Below are 18,953 nucleotides of genomic sequence, written 5' to 3' on the forward strand. Positions count from 1 at the left end.
CGGGTTCGAACCACGGACCTTCCGGTCAGTAAATTCGCGCCCCAACCAACTGATCTTACTTACAATGTTGTTATACTATCGCATGCGCTTTTCTGGACAATGTTTACTTCAGGTGTATCAGCAGTTTGGTCATGTGGAATTTTTGGGTATGCACACATTCGTAAAGCGGAGTGGGACCAATAGGGTCAACAATGTTCCCATGGTTATCCAATATTTAGATTGGAAAACCTTCGGTAAGCATTTGGTGAACTTATCGCCTCTTCAAGCACAGTAGGACTTATGACTTTACTTGCTCACGGCCCAGATAGCCCAAGCAAGCATATTGGCTGTTGGTCCCAATGTGCTTGTGTTGTGATGTGACTCTACGGAGCCACGAATAGTACGCGTTTTTTACTATGATACAAGTAGCATAACACTATGGGTATACGCTCGGAAAACGGTCATTGTGACCGTATTCACTTACTTCAACAATGCCCGCAGGTCGAAATGCCTCTAAATGACATAAAAGCTACCAATGCAAAGAATGTTTCGTGCGAGCTACACCGTAGCTTACAAGCAAACGATTGTAAGAACATTATCTGCGTCGAAGTGATGAAACTAAATTCCTAGTAGACCAGGCTGGTCAACCGGTTCGTTGCCACATTCCCTGTGACCCCCCAATAGGGGGTTGGCTCTTAACCGCAGTTGAGATGTTCGTCCTGTAATTGGATCCAACCTATGTCGAAAGGGAGACAAGCACCGTTTCACCCTTGATGAGGATCACCGACAGTGTATATCTCACAGACCTCCAAGGAGATTTGAACTCGCAAACTACCGGACAGTAGTTGAAAGGCATACAGCTCAAACACAAGGGGCTAATCAGCAATGTGATTGAACTGGCCCGAAATCGCTGAGTTGTAGCACCCTTTCGGTGTCTAGCTGCCATGCCACCAGAAGGAAGGCTGGGATACTGCCAGGCTGCCCAAGCCTAGACACGGGAAATTGAGAGACAGAGGTCAGGTTCGAACCACGGACCTTCCGATCAGTAATTCGTGCTCTAACCACTGGGCCATCTCGCCCACAAAGGTTGCTTCATAGTCATGTACCATACTCACGTGTTGTGAAACTAACCTGAACTCGCTTCATCAAGTAGGCGACCCCGAGCAACAGCATCGAGTGGCTTTGAAGGGTGAGCCAACTTGAATTTATCATCAACCAATGGGGCATCGTTTACTTCAGGTTTGACAGTGGGATCCCGAACACAAAGTGGATTGAATACAGGCATGTAGCCGGGAGGTAGCCGAATCACCGGCGTATCATGGGCGAACAACTCCAGTTGTGACGCGTCCGAGCCGGTTGTGAAACCAGGAATAGTGGCGACGCCAGTGAAACTTGCGGACTGTCGAGCACCTGAAGAAAGACACGAAAAGCATGAAGAATGATTGGTAGGAAGGCGATCAACCAGATAGATACAACAGAATTACGCACTTCGACAAGTCTTAGCTACCACACACATTCCCCTCAAAGGACAACGAAAAGTCTTGCAATGTCTGAGACCCATTCGATCAATACGAAAGTTCTATTCTATTCATCATCATCACCGACAGCATGACATCAGTGTTCAACACCGATGCTTCACTGTCGTACAACCATGGTTTATTTGGAAGCCTTATTGTAAAGAATAGTGTAAAGATGAATGCAGAAGGGACTTACTGCTAGCTTACCACAATCATTCCGAGGTGCCTACACCTCCAGACATTCACTCAGGCAATCTGGATAGAAACTGACAACAAGAACGCCACTGACATCGGTTGGCAGCCATATCTTGTAGTGTCTCCAAACAGGCACAGTGAGGATCACGCGGTCCCCATCCTGGAAATCCGGTAGCACCGACAGCACCAAAGCGCTTCGTGATCTCTTTCATACTCCTTTGCCGAGTCAAGATTTGAACACCTCTCTGTTTACGCCACTCTGAATTGGGCATGGAAAACGGCACTCTCTTCGGCAAACGATGATTCGGCATACGCAACACCTGTCCCAACCAAAGCAGCTAGACACATCCTCCAATGGAAATACCCGTTACACAACCGAAAACGCGCTCTCTAACTGCCTCGTTACGGATTCGCTGACACCAACCCACACGAGCTATGGTTCTGNACACACGTCCTTTCAGATTCAGGGATAAACCATTCTGACGCCATAGGTGTTTCAAGTTAGCAAACGCGGCCCGCGCCGTGCAGATTCGTGCATTCACCTCATCTGTCACACTGCAATCAGAACTAATACAACTTCCAAGGTACGTAAAACGCTCCACAACTTCCAGTACCTCTCCCTGGATTGTAAGGGGCGTTTTCAGTGACTGCACGTCCACGAGCATGACCTTACACTTTGTGGGTGCAAAGTGCATATCAAAGGACGGGATGACTTTGGTCAGTTCGTCCAAGAATCCTTGCGTCTTTTCCTCCTCTTCGAACATGAGAAGGATGTCGTCTGCATATTCCAGATCGACAAGGTTTTCTTCACTGGCTATTTGAACACCAGGGTTTTGGAGACCCTCCAGCGTTCGTCTCATTATTTCATCGATCACAAAGTTAAAAAGGAATGGAGAGAGTGGGCATCCCTGACGGACACCGCTTTGTGTGCGGAAGCTTTTGGAGAGCTCTCCGTACACTCTCACACGTCCGTTCTATTATCACAATCTGGTTGCACGAATCACAGTGATTCAGAAAAACTTTCAAAAGGTTCCATGCAACAATCCAGATCAGAACAAGAGCTGATCAACGACGAATTAATCAATGCGGCTCCCATATTAGCTATTGAAAACCTAAACGGTGAAAACTTGTGACATTTAGGTCTCAGAATACTCGAATTAAGCTGCCCACATCTAGAGAGGTACACCAAGGTGAACGGACGTAAGGAATGAACAGCCAATCCTCGTACAAAGCAACGATGATCGAATACTGTGCCTCCAATTGCGGTAGATGTGTATACGGCTGAAACTCATAGAATGTTCCGGTCGGCTTATCATGTGTAACCACTTGAAAAACGTCCACAAAGCCAAAGGTTTTACCTGACTTGTTTGAAGGTGCCGTCCAACCATCAAAGGTTTTCTGTCTTACAACTTTCGGAGTAACATTGGACTTTCGCGCACCGGATGATTTGGACCAACGCCCGAGTCTCGCAGCTTCCATTTCCGCTTCCTCATCATCCTCATTGTCCTCTCCCTCGGATGCAGCACCGCCAATTTCCCAGTCGTAGTCGACGAGCTGATCGTTTGTGTACACATCTTCGTCTTCAACTTCCAAGGCACCAACACCAAAAGCTTGTCCTAAAATTGAAGTACAATCCGTGAAGTTGGATAGGTGTACTTTTATGTAAAGCAAAAATTAACTTTGGGTGCAAGTTTCAGAGGGTTGTCAAGACTGCAGGAGAGAAGTGATTGATTGTAACTAGTGCATGCTTGACTGATGGTGAACGGGATGACGGTGTCCAAGGTAATCGGGTGTGGAATAAGCGTACTTGCTCCACTCCAAGCCGAATAATAGGCGACGTTGGAGGTACCCTGATGGTACTTCGGAGCCAAGATGTCATTCACAGATGCATTTCTAGGTCTCCTAGGGAAATCAGACCTTAGCTGACTGTGCTACCGAATAGTGGGTATTTGCGCGAATAAAAATTCCTCTGCAAAGAGAATTTTATAAAATAAAAAGGGTAGACTAGTGATCAGTTTGGATATGGTTCCAGCTGAAAAAAGAGTGCGGCTGCACTTTCACACTATACCAGCGTCCTGCCACTCTTTAGGCTCCTGATTAGCTAAAAGAGCTGCACGCACCGTTGTGGTTGCTAGCTACTGGATCGCATCGCACGGCTTGGCAAAAAGCCCTAATGAGTTCTTTTAGTGTCAATTAACGTTCGCCCTTCGCGTCATTGTATACTTAAGAGGACTTTTGAACCAAAGCACTCGATGTTGTCGAGCCACAAAAACCCGTTGGGGTTAGTAAACTAAATGAATCTACATCAGTGTGTGATGTAGATGTAAAGCGGATCGATAAGCAAGCCGGCAAAACGACATGACCGGAATCTGATTGTACATCCCGGAAGGAAGAGCATTCTTCAATTCGGGCTATCCACCTGTAACCGATGGCCGAAAGATACAGGTAAGTTTATGACTAATTTGAGAATGGAAGTCTCAGAGCAACACAGTATGAACGTTTGTATTTAGGACTCATGCTGACCAGCAACGGATGCTGAGACAGCCGCAGCCCAGTCGACCACATGACCAGTATCGACTTCAGATCAGTTACCACGCTTTCTTTGGGCCTCCTCATCCAACAGGAGCGTCTCCCTGCAGGATGATTTCTTTCTGAAGTAGTCGTGATATATCTCGACGAAAAAACTAATCTTTCTAAGCTTCAGAGATGCCGTCTGCAGGGGGTGTATCCCAGTGCAACAAGCAAACACCGTTCACCGCATCGCATTGCACTGAGTCAGAGAATTGTACCGCAAAAAGGATACTGCCTACTGAAATCCAATCCAATAAGGCGTCTTCAGTTGTAGGTGCCATCAGCCGTTGCATCAAGACCACTCAATCAACCAGTGGAGAGCAACTGATGGAAAATCCAAGCTCTTCCTATGTGGTCTGGGGTGCATTACAGAACTAAGGTCTTGTATGCGTGCTTCAGAGACACGGCAGAAATTGGTAGAAATGTAAAACAAGAATGTCAGCGCCCAATCTTTGAGGTTGTCAGATTTTTTTAGTATAGTGTCGGGTCATTCTCGTTTAGGTACGGAATCGACGCAACGGACCACCTGAAGGATGGAAAGGATGCTAATGGGAGTAGGTGAACAAAGAGATTCAAGTGCAAACGATAGTTTCCGGTTGGTAAAGTCGAGAAACATACTGTAACTGAGGGAACCCACCTCGAGCACTCGACTCAAAAGTATGGCACGCAAAACTGAGGGTAGTAGGATTCTCTGGAGAGGCCTGTCCGGAACCAATAACCTAACTGGTTGCGGAGAATTGGCCTAACCCGAAGGCGCTCAACATAAGCGCTTTAAGCGGCAGTGGGTTCTCGAAGAATTATTGTTGTACCTCAACTGCATAGGGTACAGTTCGCCAGTGATTACTGTCGACGTTGAACGATCGGAGTGTTGAGTTTTAGGGCAGACCTTTGCTAACCGGTTCTTTCTCTGGAAAAAGCAGCATCGCCACCAATATGGACATACTAATCGCCCACAGGTTTCACGATCCAACCGCAGAACAGCACGGCTTTAACCGCTTCGTACTACGCATACCCGCAATTGGGGCTTGCTGCCCCCTTTAGCCTTCGTAGCGTGATCAAATCTTGTGGAAGCCTGCTACAATACTGCATCAATCAAGCCCAACCACCCCGTCAGTATGTCTGGTAGCTTTCGGTTTGGAGATCGTGTGTATTTGATAAATAGATGAGACGGTGGATCAATGGAACGACTATTCGAATACTGGTTAGCGTGTCAGCTGAAAAAGCGGTCACAAATAAGGTGAAAGAGAACTCCTACTTCAATAATTTGACGATACATAAAATGTCCCAAAAACACTACAGAAATTCCGGTGAAACAACAAGTAATGCTCCGGCGTCCGAACTACACTTACATATGTTAGTCAGAAAGGCGGCGACAGAGCGTACAAATTCTGTCTAAGAGGAAAGCCGACAACCATGGAGTGCATATAAACTGTGAGAGGACAGCAAGTACATGGTAAGGAGCCAAATTTACCTCGAATACCGGCCCGCACTTGACCTGCACGTGGGTCAAATCCGAATTGCATACTCCCCTGTCGCTGAAGTAGAGCGGCAGCAGACTCCTCGGGATGACGGCCTGCGAGTGTGGGCTGTCGCCGTCCCATGGCAACATCAGGGTTGAGGCCGGAATAGCCCAGACCGAACGTGTTCGCTTTCGCATCAAAGCAAATCTTTGTGTACAACAGGGCACCTTAATCACGGGTGGGGGTGATGAAGCAAGATGACAAATCAAAAAGCACTCTTGATTGTGTATGTATCAAGCCAACAGCAGATTCATGCTACTAATTTATGACATCGTTTTGTCAAAAGGAGAAAACGGCACAAAAACTGTATTAATCCAAAAAACTCACGAAAGTTGTCCATTCGTTACAAGCCAAAATGGCTGAACCGAAATGGTACTCATAGGACTGGTGAATCTTCCCAAGAGCGAATTCAGCTCCCTGACTATGAGGAAGTCCAGAAAGCTTCCTCAAGTCTAGGTTAATCATACTTCTGGGTCGTATTCCCCGCTGACAAAAAGTTGCCGCACTGTGTCCGCTCTTAAACCCGATCAGATCCAGTTATACCCTAAATCCAAGGTTTTCTTTGAGCTCTAAACCCGGAGGTACTGTCCCGGAAACTGTCCAACAAAGTTTTCGATGAAGTACGTAGCCAAGAATGCCGAGTTTAACTCAGCACGCTCTTATGCACAAATACTGTCTCTATTCACTAATGACAGTGAGATTTCGCTCTCCACGGCTAAATTACCTCAAACAAACCGCTGTTTCGCTTTTATCGCAGCTTAGCTCATTGATGAATGTTAATCACAACCGACAGAGCTGCAGTCATGACTTTGAACTAACGATGGCCAACACGCACATTCACTGCAACTTCAAGGTTGCTTATGAACTAAGTCTTTCGCAGTAGCCAAGTGCGCAGTACAGTGATTTGGGAACCAGAAATTGATCAGAAATTCAGTTGGTAGGTACTACGTGTAAAAATCCGAATGCTTGTAGTTGAATGGGAGAGACAACTACCACCAAATAGCACGTAGCGTTCTGCCTATTACATCTGCGTAATATGGAACAGAAAAGTAGGGATGCTAAAAACGTGTAAATGAACCGATCCATTCGTGTCCCACAGAAGCGACACATGAAACTGCTCGCTTGATTCCCAATGCCGGCTACTTCTGGGGTCCACTAGCAGCAACGGTGAGAACGCTTACAGAGACGCAACTTTGACCGTTCTACTTAGGTCGCGAAACCAAAATCAAGAAGAGTCGTCGATAGGATGTAAAAACGATCAAAATGTTCCCTGACTTCAAAGACGGGGCGAGATGGCTCAAGAAGGTCCGTGGTTCGAACCTAACCTCCGCCTCTCGACTTCCCCTGTCTAGGCTTGGGCAACCTGGCAGTATCCCATCCTTCGGATGGCATGGCAGCTAGGCGCCGGAAGGGTGCTACAGCTGAACAACGACGACTGACTTCAAAGCCAAACTGAACACTGTGTTGTGCCTACTTTGCTAGACGTTTTCTCATTCTATCGATCCGGGAGGCACGTGTCCGTCAAAAAGGAAATTTCTGATGTAAGCCATAAGAAACAAAACAAATGGTCCATCAATGATCGCGTGTATGGTAGCCCCAGTTCCACATCGACCCGTACATCCGATATCAATTTACAAGACGAGATAGTACACGGAAAGTACAAATACGTTCAAAAAGAACATGAAATTTTAAACAAAACATTTCAAATATGGACCAGTTTGTTGCTCAGCACGGAAGAGATGAATTCAACGCACGAAACACGACCAGGTGTTATATCTTTGTAATGTACTACTCATAAGGTTGCTGGAAATCCGTCGACAGCCCACGACCGGTTTCGCCCTTCTTGGGGCTCATCTTGTAGGCGCAGTCCCCGGGTTTCCGTCAACCTTATGTTCCACTTGAAACCAAATTGCACGAAATTAGCGAATATACACTCATTTGCAAACTAATTTGGTTCTTTCGAGAGACTCACCTGGAACCCAGCTGAATCTCTCGTTTATGATGTTCTCAGGCAACTGAATGTGCTGCACCAGGTGTTATGTTACAAGAAGGAAGCGACAACGACACAAAAAAGGAACCACCTAGTTGTGCAGGTCAAAACCAAAGATCTGGGCAGACCACACTGAAACTGGAACGTATCAGTCGACGTTCCCACTAATCCAGACTAAGCAAGCGTGATGGTTCTTTGTTCAGGACCAGTCGTCACTTAATCGATCGGTAGTGGAGGCAATCTTTGTTACTGAGTAAAATGACTGTCTTGTTGGCGTCTTCGTTGAACAGCAGAACTAGCGGAAACAAGCAAGGTAACGAACAATGATACACTGGTCCATTTTCTCCCAAAATCAACAAATATGTTTTTGTGGGTTTCACCTCCGTTACTTGGAACGTGTGTAGGGCTCAGTCGGATAAACTCGGCGGTGTAAACGACGGCTGTAAATGATATTGATGCTCGGGTTCTTTTATCGTCCAGCTATAGCACACTTTCGGTGCCTAACTGCCATGCCGCCCGAAGGTTGCACGAGGGCTGGGATACTGCCAGGTTGCCCAAGCCTAGACAGGAAAAGTCGAGAGGCAGAGGTCGGGTTCGAACCACGAACCTTTCGATCAGTAAATTCGCGCCCTAACCACTTGGGCCATCTCGTCCACGCATACTGAACGGAACGAGTGGAACTTGGTTCAGTTATACCCTTATTTATTTATTGTATGTCAACTTATGCAGACGATGTTGGATGAATTCGGGTTGAATCTATTATCTTTGGAAACGGGAACCTAAAGGTAAAAGTCATTTCCCAAAAGTCAGGTTTATTTGATATTTTTCTGACACACTGACGTACCTGAAGCCTCTTCCTTCGCCGATGTTGACTTGGCTTCCGTAGTCTCTGGAAGAGATGTCGAACCAACTGATTGATCGGCTTCTTCGGCGTCGAGGACGTAGGCTTTATCCTTCCAGCCCAATTTTCGAAGAAGCCGATCAGCCAACGGACCCCTGTGTGCGGAAACAGAAAGAATTATGAACCAAGGGACAAAGTAATGGTGCGTATATGATCCGATTTCTTCAGGGTATCTTTACTCACTTTGACAACACAATGAGGTCTTTCAAGATAGAGCCAGCGCCGGGTATGACTGACTGACCTCCAAGAGCAACCTTGAGCGTATCGCGGATATGAGTGTCATCGAAAGTATGAGCCATTTTGATTCGTCTTGGGGCAATTCCATGTTCTCCAAAATCCTGGTGAGATTACAGCAAAACAACAAAGACGATAAACTCAAATGTGTAGCGATTTTATCAACTAGGGTCACACAGAGAAGTGACAACCCACCTAGAACCCGAGCCTTGTTTCTCCTTGAAAAGTTGGTCTGACTTCATCTACAGAGGAGGATCTGTATTCACGGGCGATGAATTAGGTTACAACTTTATGGAAGGAACCATCGCTGATATGTCTAGGTAGGCTGGTTATCGACGCACCACGCTCGTGGTGTGCAGTCCGTCTTACGTCGGTTCCTCGCACTTCAATGGCAGAGTGCCAGTAAGTTCCCAATAGTGGACTAGATTTCCACTTCTCTAGCATGATGAAACTGCCAAGCTTGACTGTCTCCCTCCATCATCAATGCAACAACTTGGCGTCTGATGCGTTTACGGGTTTAGTTGTACTCACAGTTCGGGTGGCTACTAACTCCGAATGCGGAAATGTCCCTATTCAGTGGAGCGTTTCAGGCTGTTGGCCGGCGACTGGGGATGCAGGGCAGAGGCCGATTAGGTCTGAGAACGTTTGCGAGCCTATGGTTGCCAACCAAGCCAGGTCAACCATTTAGTTGAGTCCATAAAATTGAGCGGTGGTTTCCGTGAACACTAACAGCAAAACCACGCGCTCCAGCATGACTTCCAATGTTGTATATATGCGGCCACGACCACTGATCGTAACAGGATATCTACCTGAATCCACGGACACCCCACTCCGACATGAAGCTCACGAGTGTTTATTTTGATGTATATGTATATGTAAAGGCATAGGTACCTTATTCTTCATTGTTTTCCCCAACGGCATAGGGCTTATTCGCACTACGTCTCCTTTCTTATCTTTTCTCACCACTCTTTAGTAAGAAGCCCCTGAAATTCTACCAGAACGAGCACGTACGGACCAATGGCCGTCAAATAGCAAGGCGTTGTTGTCCGCATAGCCTAAGTCCATCAGTCATTAGCTAGGTATGATTCAGACAGCAACAACTCAGCTCCTCTAAGAATGGTATTAATACTCATTGGAATATCGATGACAAATCTGAACAGAAAAGGAGAACAAGGGCAATCCCGCCAGACCCCAATAGTTGTAGGAAAGCTCTGGAACAGCTCGTTGTAAGCTCGCACACCACGAGGAGTGTGAGAATGCAAAGCAAGAGGTATTTTCACAAAACTCAGGGTCAGCCTTTCCTGGGCAAGTACATGTGGAAGATCCGGAGCTCCTGTGAAGTCGAGGAAAACGGTTGTTGCCAAGTAGTCGAGATGTCAAGGTTGGGTTCGAATCAGCCACCTTCCGGTCGGTAGACTCGCGCCTTAACTACTGAGCTATCTCGAGATCAATAGTTTCGGTTGGTGAGAAATGTCATTAAACGGGTAATAGAACTCAGCGCTCAAATATGCCAAGTAAAGGAGGAAAGCACAGGCAAATCTCGGTCACAAGACCTGGTCGTTCTGAAGGTCTACTTACTCACGTGAGCAAACAGCAGGCTGATGTGCAATGTTCTTGCTTACCACTTACAGCTTGTTATGGATCAGCACTGTTTCAACTTCAGATATAATTTCTTATCATTATGTAGACGTGGTACACTACTTATAACGTTGATTAAAACCTTTAGAAATCTCACGGCCGCTTTCGCCCTTCCTGGGGCTCATCAGGTAGGCGCAGTCCCCGGGTTTCCGTCAACCTTACGTTCTAATTGAACCCAAACTGGACAGATTTCGACAAATATACTCATTTGCATATCAATCCGGTCTTCAAGGGAGACTCAACTGGATCTCTACTTTATGATACTCTAAAGAAACTAAATGTGGTGCAACAGGCGGCCTCATGCTTCACTTCGTACGATCCACCAGTATTGTCGCGTCTCAGGTGCGAAACCGAAGCTTTCGGACAGTGTAAATAAGTGAACATAAAAGAACACCATAAGCGGGAGATTCAGCTTGGATTCAGCTACCTCGCATGAGATGCAAATGAGTGCGTTACGCTAATTTCGTCCAGTACAGGTTCAAACGGAACGTAAGTTCGTGGGCCGTTGAAGAGTTTTCGTAAAACTCATGAGTAGTGTACTGTGTTTAAACAATCTAGCTAGGGTAGAACGCAGAGATACACTATCGCCCTTGAGTAGCGCTTATGGAGGCTTATCTGACTGGAGAGCTCGATGGCACTTCTAAGCAGAAACACGAACCAGTACCCCATCAACTTGGGGGGCTCTAAATGCACCAACTACGGTTTAAGCGGGTCGGATAAAAAAGGGCATAAAAGACGACGCCCACATGAACTGCTGTTGGGAATATTCTGACTAGCGATAGAGACGCTGGTTGCCATCATATATTAGATTTTGAACATTACATTTGGTTAGCATATGGGCAGACGTTGACCTCGCTGTCGTTTCACAGGCTCATTGGAACAGCTTAAGTGAATTTCTCGCCACACTAGTATCCCCTATTTTCTTTCAGCTTATCGATTCCACCACTATTTCCTAATTACACAGAAATTTCATTCGCGTTGACGTCCAGCAGACCATTTGGCCAGATCATGGCGCGGTACCGAAGGCATAGAAAGCCTTGCACCGAGATCTAGTGTTTGACTTGTGGGCGCCAAGATCCCAGCGTCAAATATGGCAGTTGCTACCTCTTTACAAGCGTGATTTATGTCTTGTAAAAAGGCCATTTTCAAAGCGTCACATGGCACGTTATGACATGTTTGCTCAGAAAGCTTTTCGACTGTTAAACGAGAATTTGCCTCCTTGGGTTGGACCACAATTGTGGTATATGTTACAAGAAACAGGTGCCCCTATTTGTCCCAACCTCAAATTTGTGCTTATCGGATCTCCGTGCACTGATTTGTCCCAACGGAGAGACACCGTGGATGTCGCACTGGAATGCTCTAGTGTACCTCAGTGGAGTACTGAGATACGCAAACCGTCGCACCAGACCTGTGTTAGTGATCCGACCATCCTGAAGCCTAATAATGGGAAAGCGTTCCGGCGATGCAGTGCTACTGCACGAAGTTATACCAGGTAGATAAGATGTCTGAAACAATCAATATCGACCACACTTACGTGAACAAAAAATTAACAGAGACGAGCGCCTTACACTTGAGTAGTAGATCGATCTGACTCACACATATTCACATCAATAGATAGGGTCCATGGTCTTCGCCCCAATTAGATCATAGAACGGTCAAGAAACATTGGTCAGTACCTCAACAAAGGCTATTATCAAGAAGAGTGAAACCGGTCATGGGCTGTCGAAGAATTCTTAGCAACCTTATGAGTGGCGCATTACGCATATACAAGCATCAAATGAGTACAAAACAAGTTCACGACTCACCTCTTCATCCATAAAATCTTCCGGACGCTGGACCGCTTGCTCTTTTGCATCACGCTGTCTTGTCTTACGTGATGAATGAAAACTTTGCGGTTGAAAACCTGAGGAATGGAGATGCGGGAAACATTAAAAAAAACCCAAGATACACAAACTCCAAGCTCTAACCGAATTTCTGAGGGGTGATCATCAATCCAATGTCTTTTGGTAGAGGCAATCATAATATCACATCATAATATCAGGGGAACTTTCATACCAGTGAAAGAAGGAAAGCCCTTCACCGAGAAGTCGCTTATTGGCAAACAACAACTAAGCAGTTACAAGCTATGGGATGGGAAAGTGAGCATCTCATATTCGCTCGGTTTTTAAAAACCTCACATTCTCAAGCGTCTTCTTGAACCTCCATGAGTATCCATTGACTATTAAACAAGTGTAAACAAACATTGCAAAGCAGTTCCACAAGTTCCGTAATAAAATTCACCTTGCATTCGACGCAGGGCAGAGTTTCGACACGATCACAGACTACTCGCACGGCTCATCAGTACTGAACGCTGTTACACCAGGATAAAAGGAGTTTACAGCACAGCGAGCGACAAGCCATGAATAACAACTCAGTGAAATCCGAGATTTCCGCGTAGTCAAGTTCCATCAAAAATCCGCTATATGGAGTACCAGCTCTCGCAACAAATAAAAATGTTATATTCAATCTTGATCTAACCTTTCTGTGAGTGGTAGGATCAGCACACTGAAAGGGAAACTGATCAGAAAGACGCCTTCCGACTCTACATACGATGAAACAAGCTTAAGAAAAACCATCACAAGTACCTGATTAACTAGTTGTAATCATCGCCTTGTATAGAGCTTATTCTTCGAAGACGGCAAAAGCAGCTGAGCAGTCGGTGCGAACGCCACCAGAATTGTCCTAATCAATTTTTGACGATACTACTAGGTGAAACTGAGTAGCACATATTTTAAATTAGGACTATCTGAGTCTGCTGATGAGGAAAGTCGTCCACTTTGGTTGTTGAGTTGACGGTTTACTAACGAGTTACTGGTTCGTTGGTTGAGAGACAGATAAAATCCAAGAAGCCAAGAGGCAAACGTAACACATGATGGTGTCGTTTGTATCCGTCGTCAGCATTCAACAAATAGCATTTTGTTTCCGGTTTTGGCGGTAGTGTTGTTACGAATATGAACCATTCTGCCCTGTATATTTATCGCACACAAACGTGTGGGATGGCAGGCTGTACACCCCACTGCACATGCTAGGCGCTGTTGTGGCATTCCCGGGAGAGCTCACTTAATCCTCTGCGGTCATATAATACGTACTAAATGGCAGGTCTGTCCCTATCAGAGACTGTTCATGTTGAGTAATCTGATTCAGCCAGCCCTGATACGCGCCGTGCGATCACGCTTGATGTTGTATACAGCTAGACAGGAGTGTATATTCGCAATGCACACATACCTGCCCTGCTATATCTGCCCAATCTTCTTCATGATTGGACTAATTATCGCATAAATTACCATCGTGATATCAAACCTTCGGGTTCACGATGAATGAATCGTCCGTATCGCTTTGCATCTGCTTCATTTAACTCTGGACGTAAAACATAGCAGAGAGGAAATTCAAAGCAAATTTACCCCTTGTATTCACAAATTCCATCGATTAATCTACGACTATTTGCCGACCGTCATAAAGGGCCAGTGAAAGTCACGCAAATAGCTTTTCGGGTGAGAAAGAGGTGGCCGAAAAACCGAGCCAAATTCGAACTTCGGTATACTCGGTCTACAGCCAACGTTTTGGACACTACTCAACTAAATTACGACGGCTCATCACTCAAAATGGTCAATTCACCATGTGCCCTACTTGCGAGGAAATCCTCCGGTTCACGGACGTCGTTGAATGGACATGCAGTTACACAAAACGCCACTTACAATCCGAGAAGACACCCGAGGTTGTGGAGCGTTGTATAAGTACCGACTGTAGTGTGACACATGAGGCTAATGTCCGAATCACTCAGGGACGCATGGGCTAATCTGAGACACCTATGGCGGTAAAACGGCATAACTCTGAACCCCAAGGGACATGTGTATCAGGCTGTAATATGGATTGTTTTGTGCAGCTGTGACCCGTGGCTTCAGCGAGTAGTCTAACCTAGACCTCTTCAGGTCTTTGACACAGCTCATCACCGTTACTGACTGCAATAGGTCAGCGGTACATAATGGTGCTTAACTACCGTCCGAAGAGGCTGGAACTTAACGTGGTGCAACGGTTCACGTACCTCAGTAACCCAACGAGTTGTACTGGAGGGTGCTCGTGCAGCATCCAGAGCCTTGTCTAGCAGGTTGGTCAGTGGATAAAGGTCTCGCCGTCTTCCGGCCCTCCAGTTTAGAGATTGGAACAAGTGTGGCAATCTGTTACTCAAACGCTGACCTACTCTAGTAGTCTGAACCATACCACCGTTGCTTTGCGGTTAGACTTTTTGAGCCAATGACTTTAGTTGCAGACCCTAATAATCCATCTGCCTAGGTTCTATCGTCCTGGCATTATTTCCGCCTACAAACAAACATGAACTTCACAAATAAAAGAACTACCGCTCGTGTAAGTTGGTGGCGGCAAATCCGCAACGAGACGGTTAGAAAATGAGTGTTCGACTGTACACTCACATCTTTGAAGACGAAAGCCGAGCCAAACTAACCACCATCGCATCATCATTTGATATGTGCCTTGCGCCTACAAAGTGCAAAGTCACGCTTCGGCACATACCGTCTCAGAAGATTCCCCTTTCAATTCAAGAGGCCATTAAAATTGTGGGAAATTTCTCCACACATCTGTGCTCCAGTCACGAGAAACATCCGGAACCAGCACGTATGACATATAGGCCATGTGCTTCCCGAAACATTGTCTACAGAGACTGGTGTTGTTCTCCCAGCCTCCTTTAGAATGAAACAAACTGCGACCTGCACCACGGGACTTGGCAGAAAAGTGTGGAAGAGACCAAGAAGAGTATGGGTGTTGTTGGTGCGGTCCATCTTTCAGGATGGGGTTTCCGTGGGCCTGGTTGGAGACATTGTAGGAAATGACGGCTAATCGATGATGGTAGGGTTTACCACTAGCAGTTTCCAGGTTGCCTGACTAAGTGCCTGGAAGTATAGACATCTCAGAATGCATACAGGTGCCATAGGCGCTTACTTCTGGGTAACCACATGCTTCAGTGTGGATGGACGAATGTTACACGAGGATAACAGGATGTGACAAACATCTTTATGTATCTCCAGTTTACACAGCCATAGCACCCTTCCGGTGCCCAGTTACCATGTCCCCGAAGGAAGCACGAGGGCGGGGATACTGCCAGGCCTAGACAGAGGAAGTCAAGATGCAGGTATCGGAGTTGAACCATGGACCCTCAATAAATTGGGGCTCTAACCACAGAGCCACCTCACCCCATAGGTTACACACCATTCTAAAGAACATTGTTCATTATTCAACTCCAGCGCAAAGCGAAGCTTACGACGATCTGATTTCCACCGGACAACAGTTAACTCATTTGAACCGACCCAAAACAATTTTGAAACGGAAGACCTGGGGCTTGTCTACCACAAACAATCCGGATAGAAACTGATAGCATGAACGCCACTGAGATTAGTTGACCGCACAAACAGCGAAAGTGGACCACTACCTATGAAGCCAACAGAACCAATAGCATTCAGACTTTTCAAAACATCCCACATTCCCTTCTACCGTAACAAACTCCGTCGAGCTTTAAGTTTCCGTCACTTCGAATCAGGCGTCGAAAACAACGTCCCTCTCGTCAAACGGAAATAATCACCCGTAAAACACGGCTCAATCGCATGGCCTACGATGCCGGATGCCGTTTTCGAGTGAATTACTCTTTGCTCCGCTAAAAACCTGTCCCCGGATCATCTCAGTTAGATTCTGCTGGTTTTAGTAGACTCGCAATATGCTTCTGAGACAGCTGGAATCAAAGGTCTGAGGTTCCGGTCAGATTATCCGGCCAAGTCCCGCGTATACAACACAACCCGCACGCGTTTTTAAGACCCAGTGACATACCTTTTTGATGCCACAAGAGGCACGAAATGGCGGACATAATCCTGGCTTTCGAGACTTGTGCAAACGAAGGGTACGGTAAAGTGAGTGAAAAGACAACGGAGAGGGGAACAAGGAACGGATGAAACATTCGGTAGCCCAGCCGGTCAATCATGCAACTTTGCTTAAATTCCGTGAACTTAGGAGAACCGATGTTTCCCGAAAAGTATGGTCGCAATACGGTTAAAAGTGCTAATGCGTTCTGATACATGTCTTGTCGTGTTAGATTAACCACCCCCTACCGCATGTGGGCAATTTTTATGTCTAGTGACGGTCTTCATTGGGATTCCAATACAATTCGTTGAAAAAAAATGGGCAACTTATAAAAGTCCTCACTGAGAGTGTGGCCTTCATACGAGGTGCTTTACAAGAGGTGAATCCAGCTGGACTCATGCGATGAATAAATCACCAACCGATAATGATCGTTCGGACGGTACGAGTTAACCAACCAGTGCTTACCTTCCTTAGAACCGACAGTATTGAAATAGCCGGCGGAAAATCCACCTGTAAATGCGCCATGGAAACGAAGTGGTCTTCCTCTCTCGTTCAAAACCCGCTGTTCGTAGGCAGTTGGAACGGGGCGGCGTTTTCCATACTGCAGTGCGCGAAACCGTCCCTCGTCTTTACATTACCAAGCGGTTAGTTAGTTCAAGAAGGTGGATGGAACATACCAGTTTCGTCGTCACTGAAAGCCGCTCCATAAGTGACCCAGTTGTCACCTTCCTCACCCTCGTTCCAAGAGGCCATTTTACAATACGCAGTTGTGGGTATAGTTATTCATTTAATGCTCTGAAAGAAAGAATCAAAGAAGTAAAGTGGAGGATCATGTACTACTATGTCTACGGTTGAGCCACCTGACAGTCAATCCGCGAGTCAGCGGCAATTAAGTAACAGTGTGCGTTACTGGTACTGCCGTTAGTGAGACCCGTGTGCCTCACATAGATGACACAGCAGCAAAACTACTGTTGAGACAGTAGTGGGTCACTGTCGTGCAGCTATTCCAATTCATATGATAAAACTCACGGTGTGTGGGGGTTAAAACAGGGTAGTACTATCTTAACACAACCTCCAGAGGTGAGTCCACTTATGACATTACGCAGAACAATCCTGGCAGGCTGATCTCCACTGACCGGCTTGATACCATGCGTTCCAACGCCTCTAGCCAAGCATACAGGTCACGTGGAGCCAGAGGTGAGCCATACAAACATCACCCAAATTTTTCTTAAAACTCACCCTCTTCCGCCGGGCCATACATTGTCTGTTCCTCGATTGAAACCACTCCATTTCATTACAGAGAACCAAATTCTTCTTGATAAGTGAAAACTAGGCAACTGTATCACACGATCAACCTACTGCCATCTGTGGCGCTGGGTGCAATCCTGAAGTGAAGTAACAGCCATATCACTCGTTCGATAACCAGACCAGTCTTTACTGGTGATTGAATCGATGCACCTGTGATTGAAGATAAACCTTAGCATATGGTTGCATAGACCACATGTTGCAAGTGTTGAAGCTTCCAACATATGCGATATACTACGTACCTTGTTCATGTCTGATTCTGAATTACAGGCGGCAGTTTCAATGTATGTACGTCCTGAAGCGTCACTTTAAAAGTAACGGATGTGAACTTCATCACCACTATCACTGACAGCACTGTACTGATGTCTAAGTGCCACGAGGAAAGTCAGTAAAGAGTGGGAAAAGAGAAAAGGATAGGGGCGGACTGCGAGGCTATTTTGTTCTTAGAAAAGATTATCAAGCATAAGGTGCTTACACCCTTGGGAAGCATTACGCCGAATTAAAACGCCATCAGCGGCATTAATCCAGCGTTCTTCGCGCATAACAGCAACTAACTTTATGCATGTGGTTCAAGGCGTAGAGGACACAGCAAAGCTGTCACTGTTCGATCACTGATGTCTCCGACGCATTGGCCAGATCTAATGGCAACATCAGATTAGCAACGCTGAGATACACCATATAATTTTAGGAAAAAAGAACTCCATTACGACGAACGAGTTACTCACGCTCTAACACCTGACGGAGTATGAAAATGTGGTCAACGTAGCCTCTGCCTGGTCGAAATCCTACTTGATTATCACGGGTCATGCTACAGTAAGACGACGAAGAATCAGTGGGGCGAGAAGCCTTATCACAAAAGGAGTCACACTAACACCTCTGTGGTTACTACATTCACTGCGAGTACCCTTTTTGAAAATGGGCACCACTATCAATTCACCTTATTTGTCTGGGACGGTCTTTTTCTCCCAGATAAACCCAAATAGGCTAGACAGGTACTGGCTGAAAAGCTCGCCGCCATCCTTGTACACAGCAGATGGAAGGTCATCAGACACTTGAGTAAAGAAATACGCTCGGACACTCCTAAGATTGAATGCGGCTCCATATTCACAGTCCACCTGTGTGTCGCAGGCAAGAATTCCGGAATGGAGGTAGCAGGCGGCCAGCTTAGTTGTTGTTCGGAGTTCTGTGCTCAGCGGTCCAAA

The 18,953-nt window shown here is 46.2% G+C and overlaps 1 protein-coding gene across 1 annotated transcript in view; it reads right to left on the bottom strand.

Annotated features, from left to right (window-relative positions):
- The window catches only part of T265_03497 (hypothetical protein), a gene marked incomplete at both ends in the record, with an annotated part of 31,325 nt that extends 14,081 nt beyond the window's left edge, over positions 1–17,244 (bottom strand). Inside the window, 8 exons of the mRNA XM_009167997.1 lie at positions 1,111–1,389; positions 3,050–3,307; positions 5,734–5,949; positions 8,617–8,768; positions 8,857–9,011; positions 12,351–12,448; positions 16,912–17,073; positions 17,124–17,244. Coding sequence (XP_009166261.1) covers positions 1,111–1,389; positions 3,050–3,307; positions 5,734–5,949; positions 8,617–8,768; positions 8,857–9,011; positions 12,351–12,448; positions 16,912–17,073; positions 17,124–17,199 — 1,396 coding nt within the window. The remainder of the gene's footprint in view (positions 1–1,110; positions 1,390–3,049; positions 3,308–5,733; positions 5,950–8,616; positions 8,769–8,856; positions 9,012–12,350; positions 12,449–16,911; positions 17,074–17,123) is intronic.
- Between the last annotated feature and the right edge of the window lie 1,709 nt (positions 17,245–18,953).

Source organism: Opisthorchis viverrini, assembly GCF_000715545.1.
Source record: "Opisthorchis viverrini unplaced genomic scaffold opera_v5_50, whole genome shotgun sequence".
NCBI classification, from domain to species: domain Eukaryota; kingdom Metazoa; phylum Platyhelminthes; class Trematoda; order Opisthorchiida; family Opisthorchiidae; genus Opisthorchis; species Opisthorchis viverrini.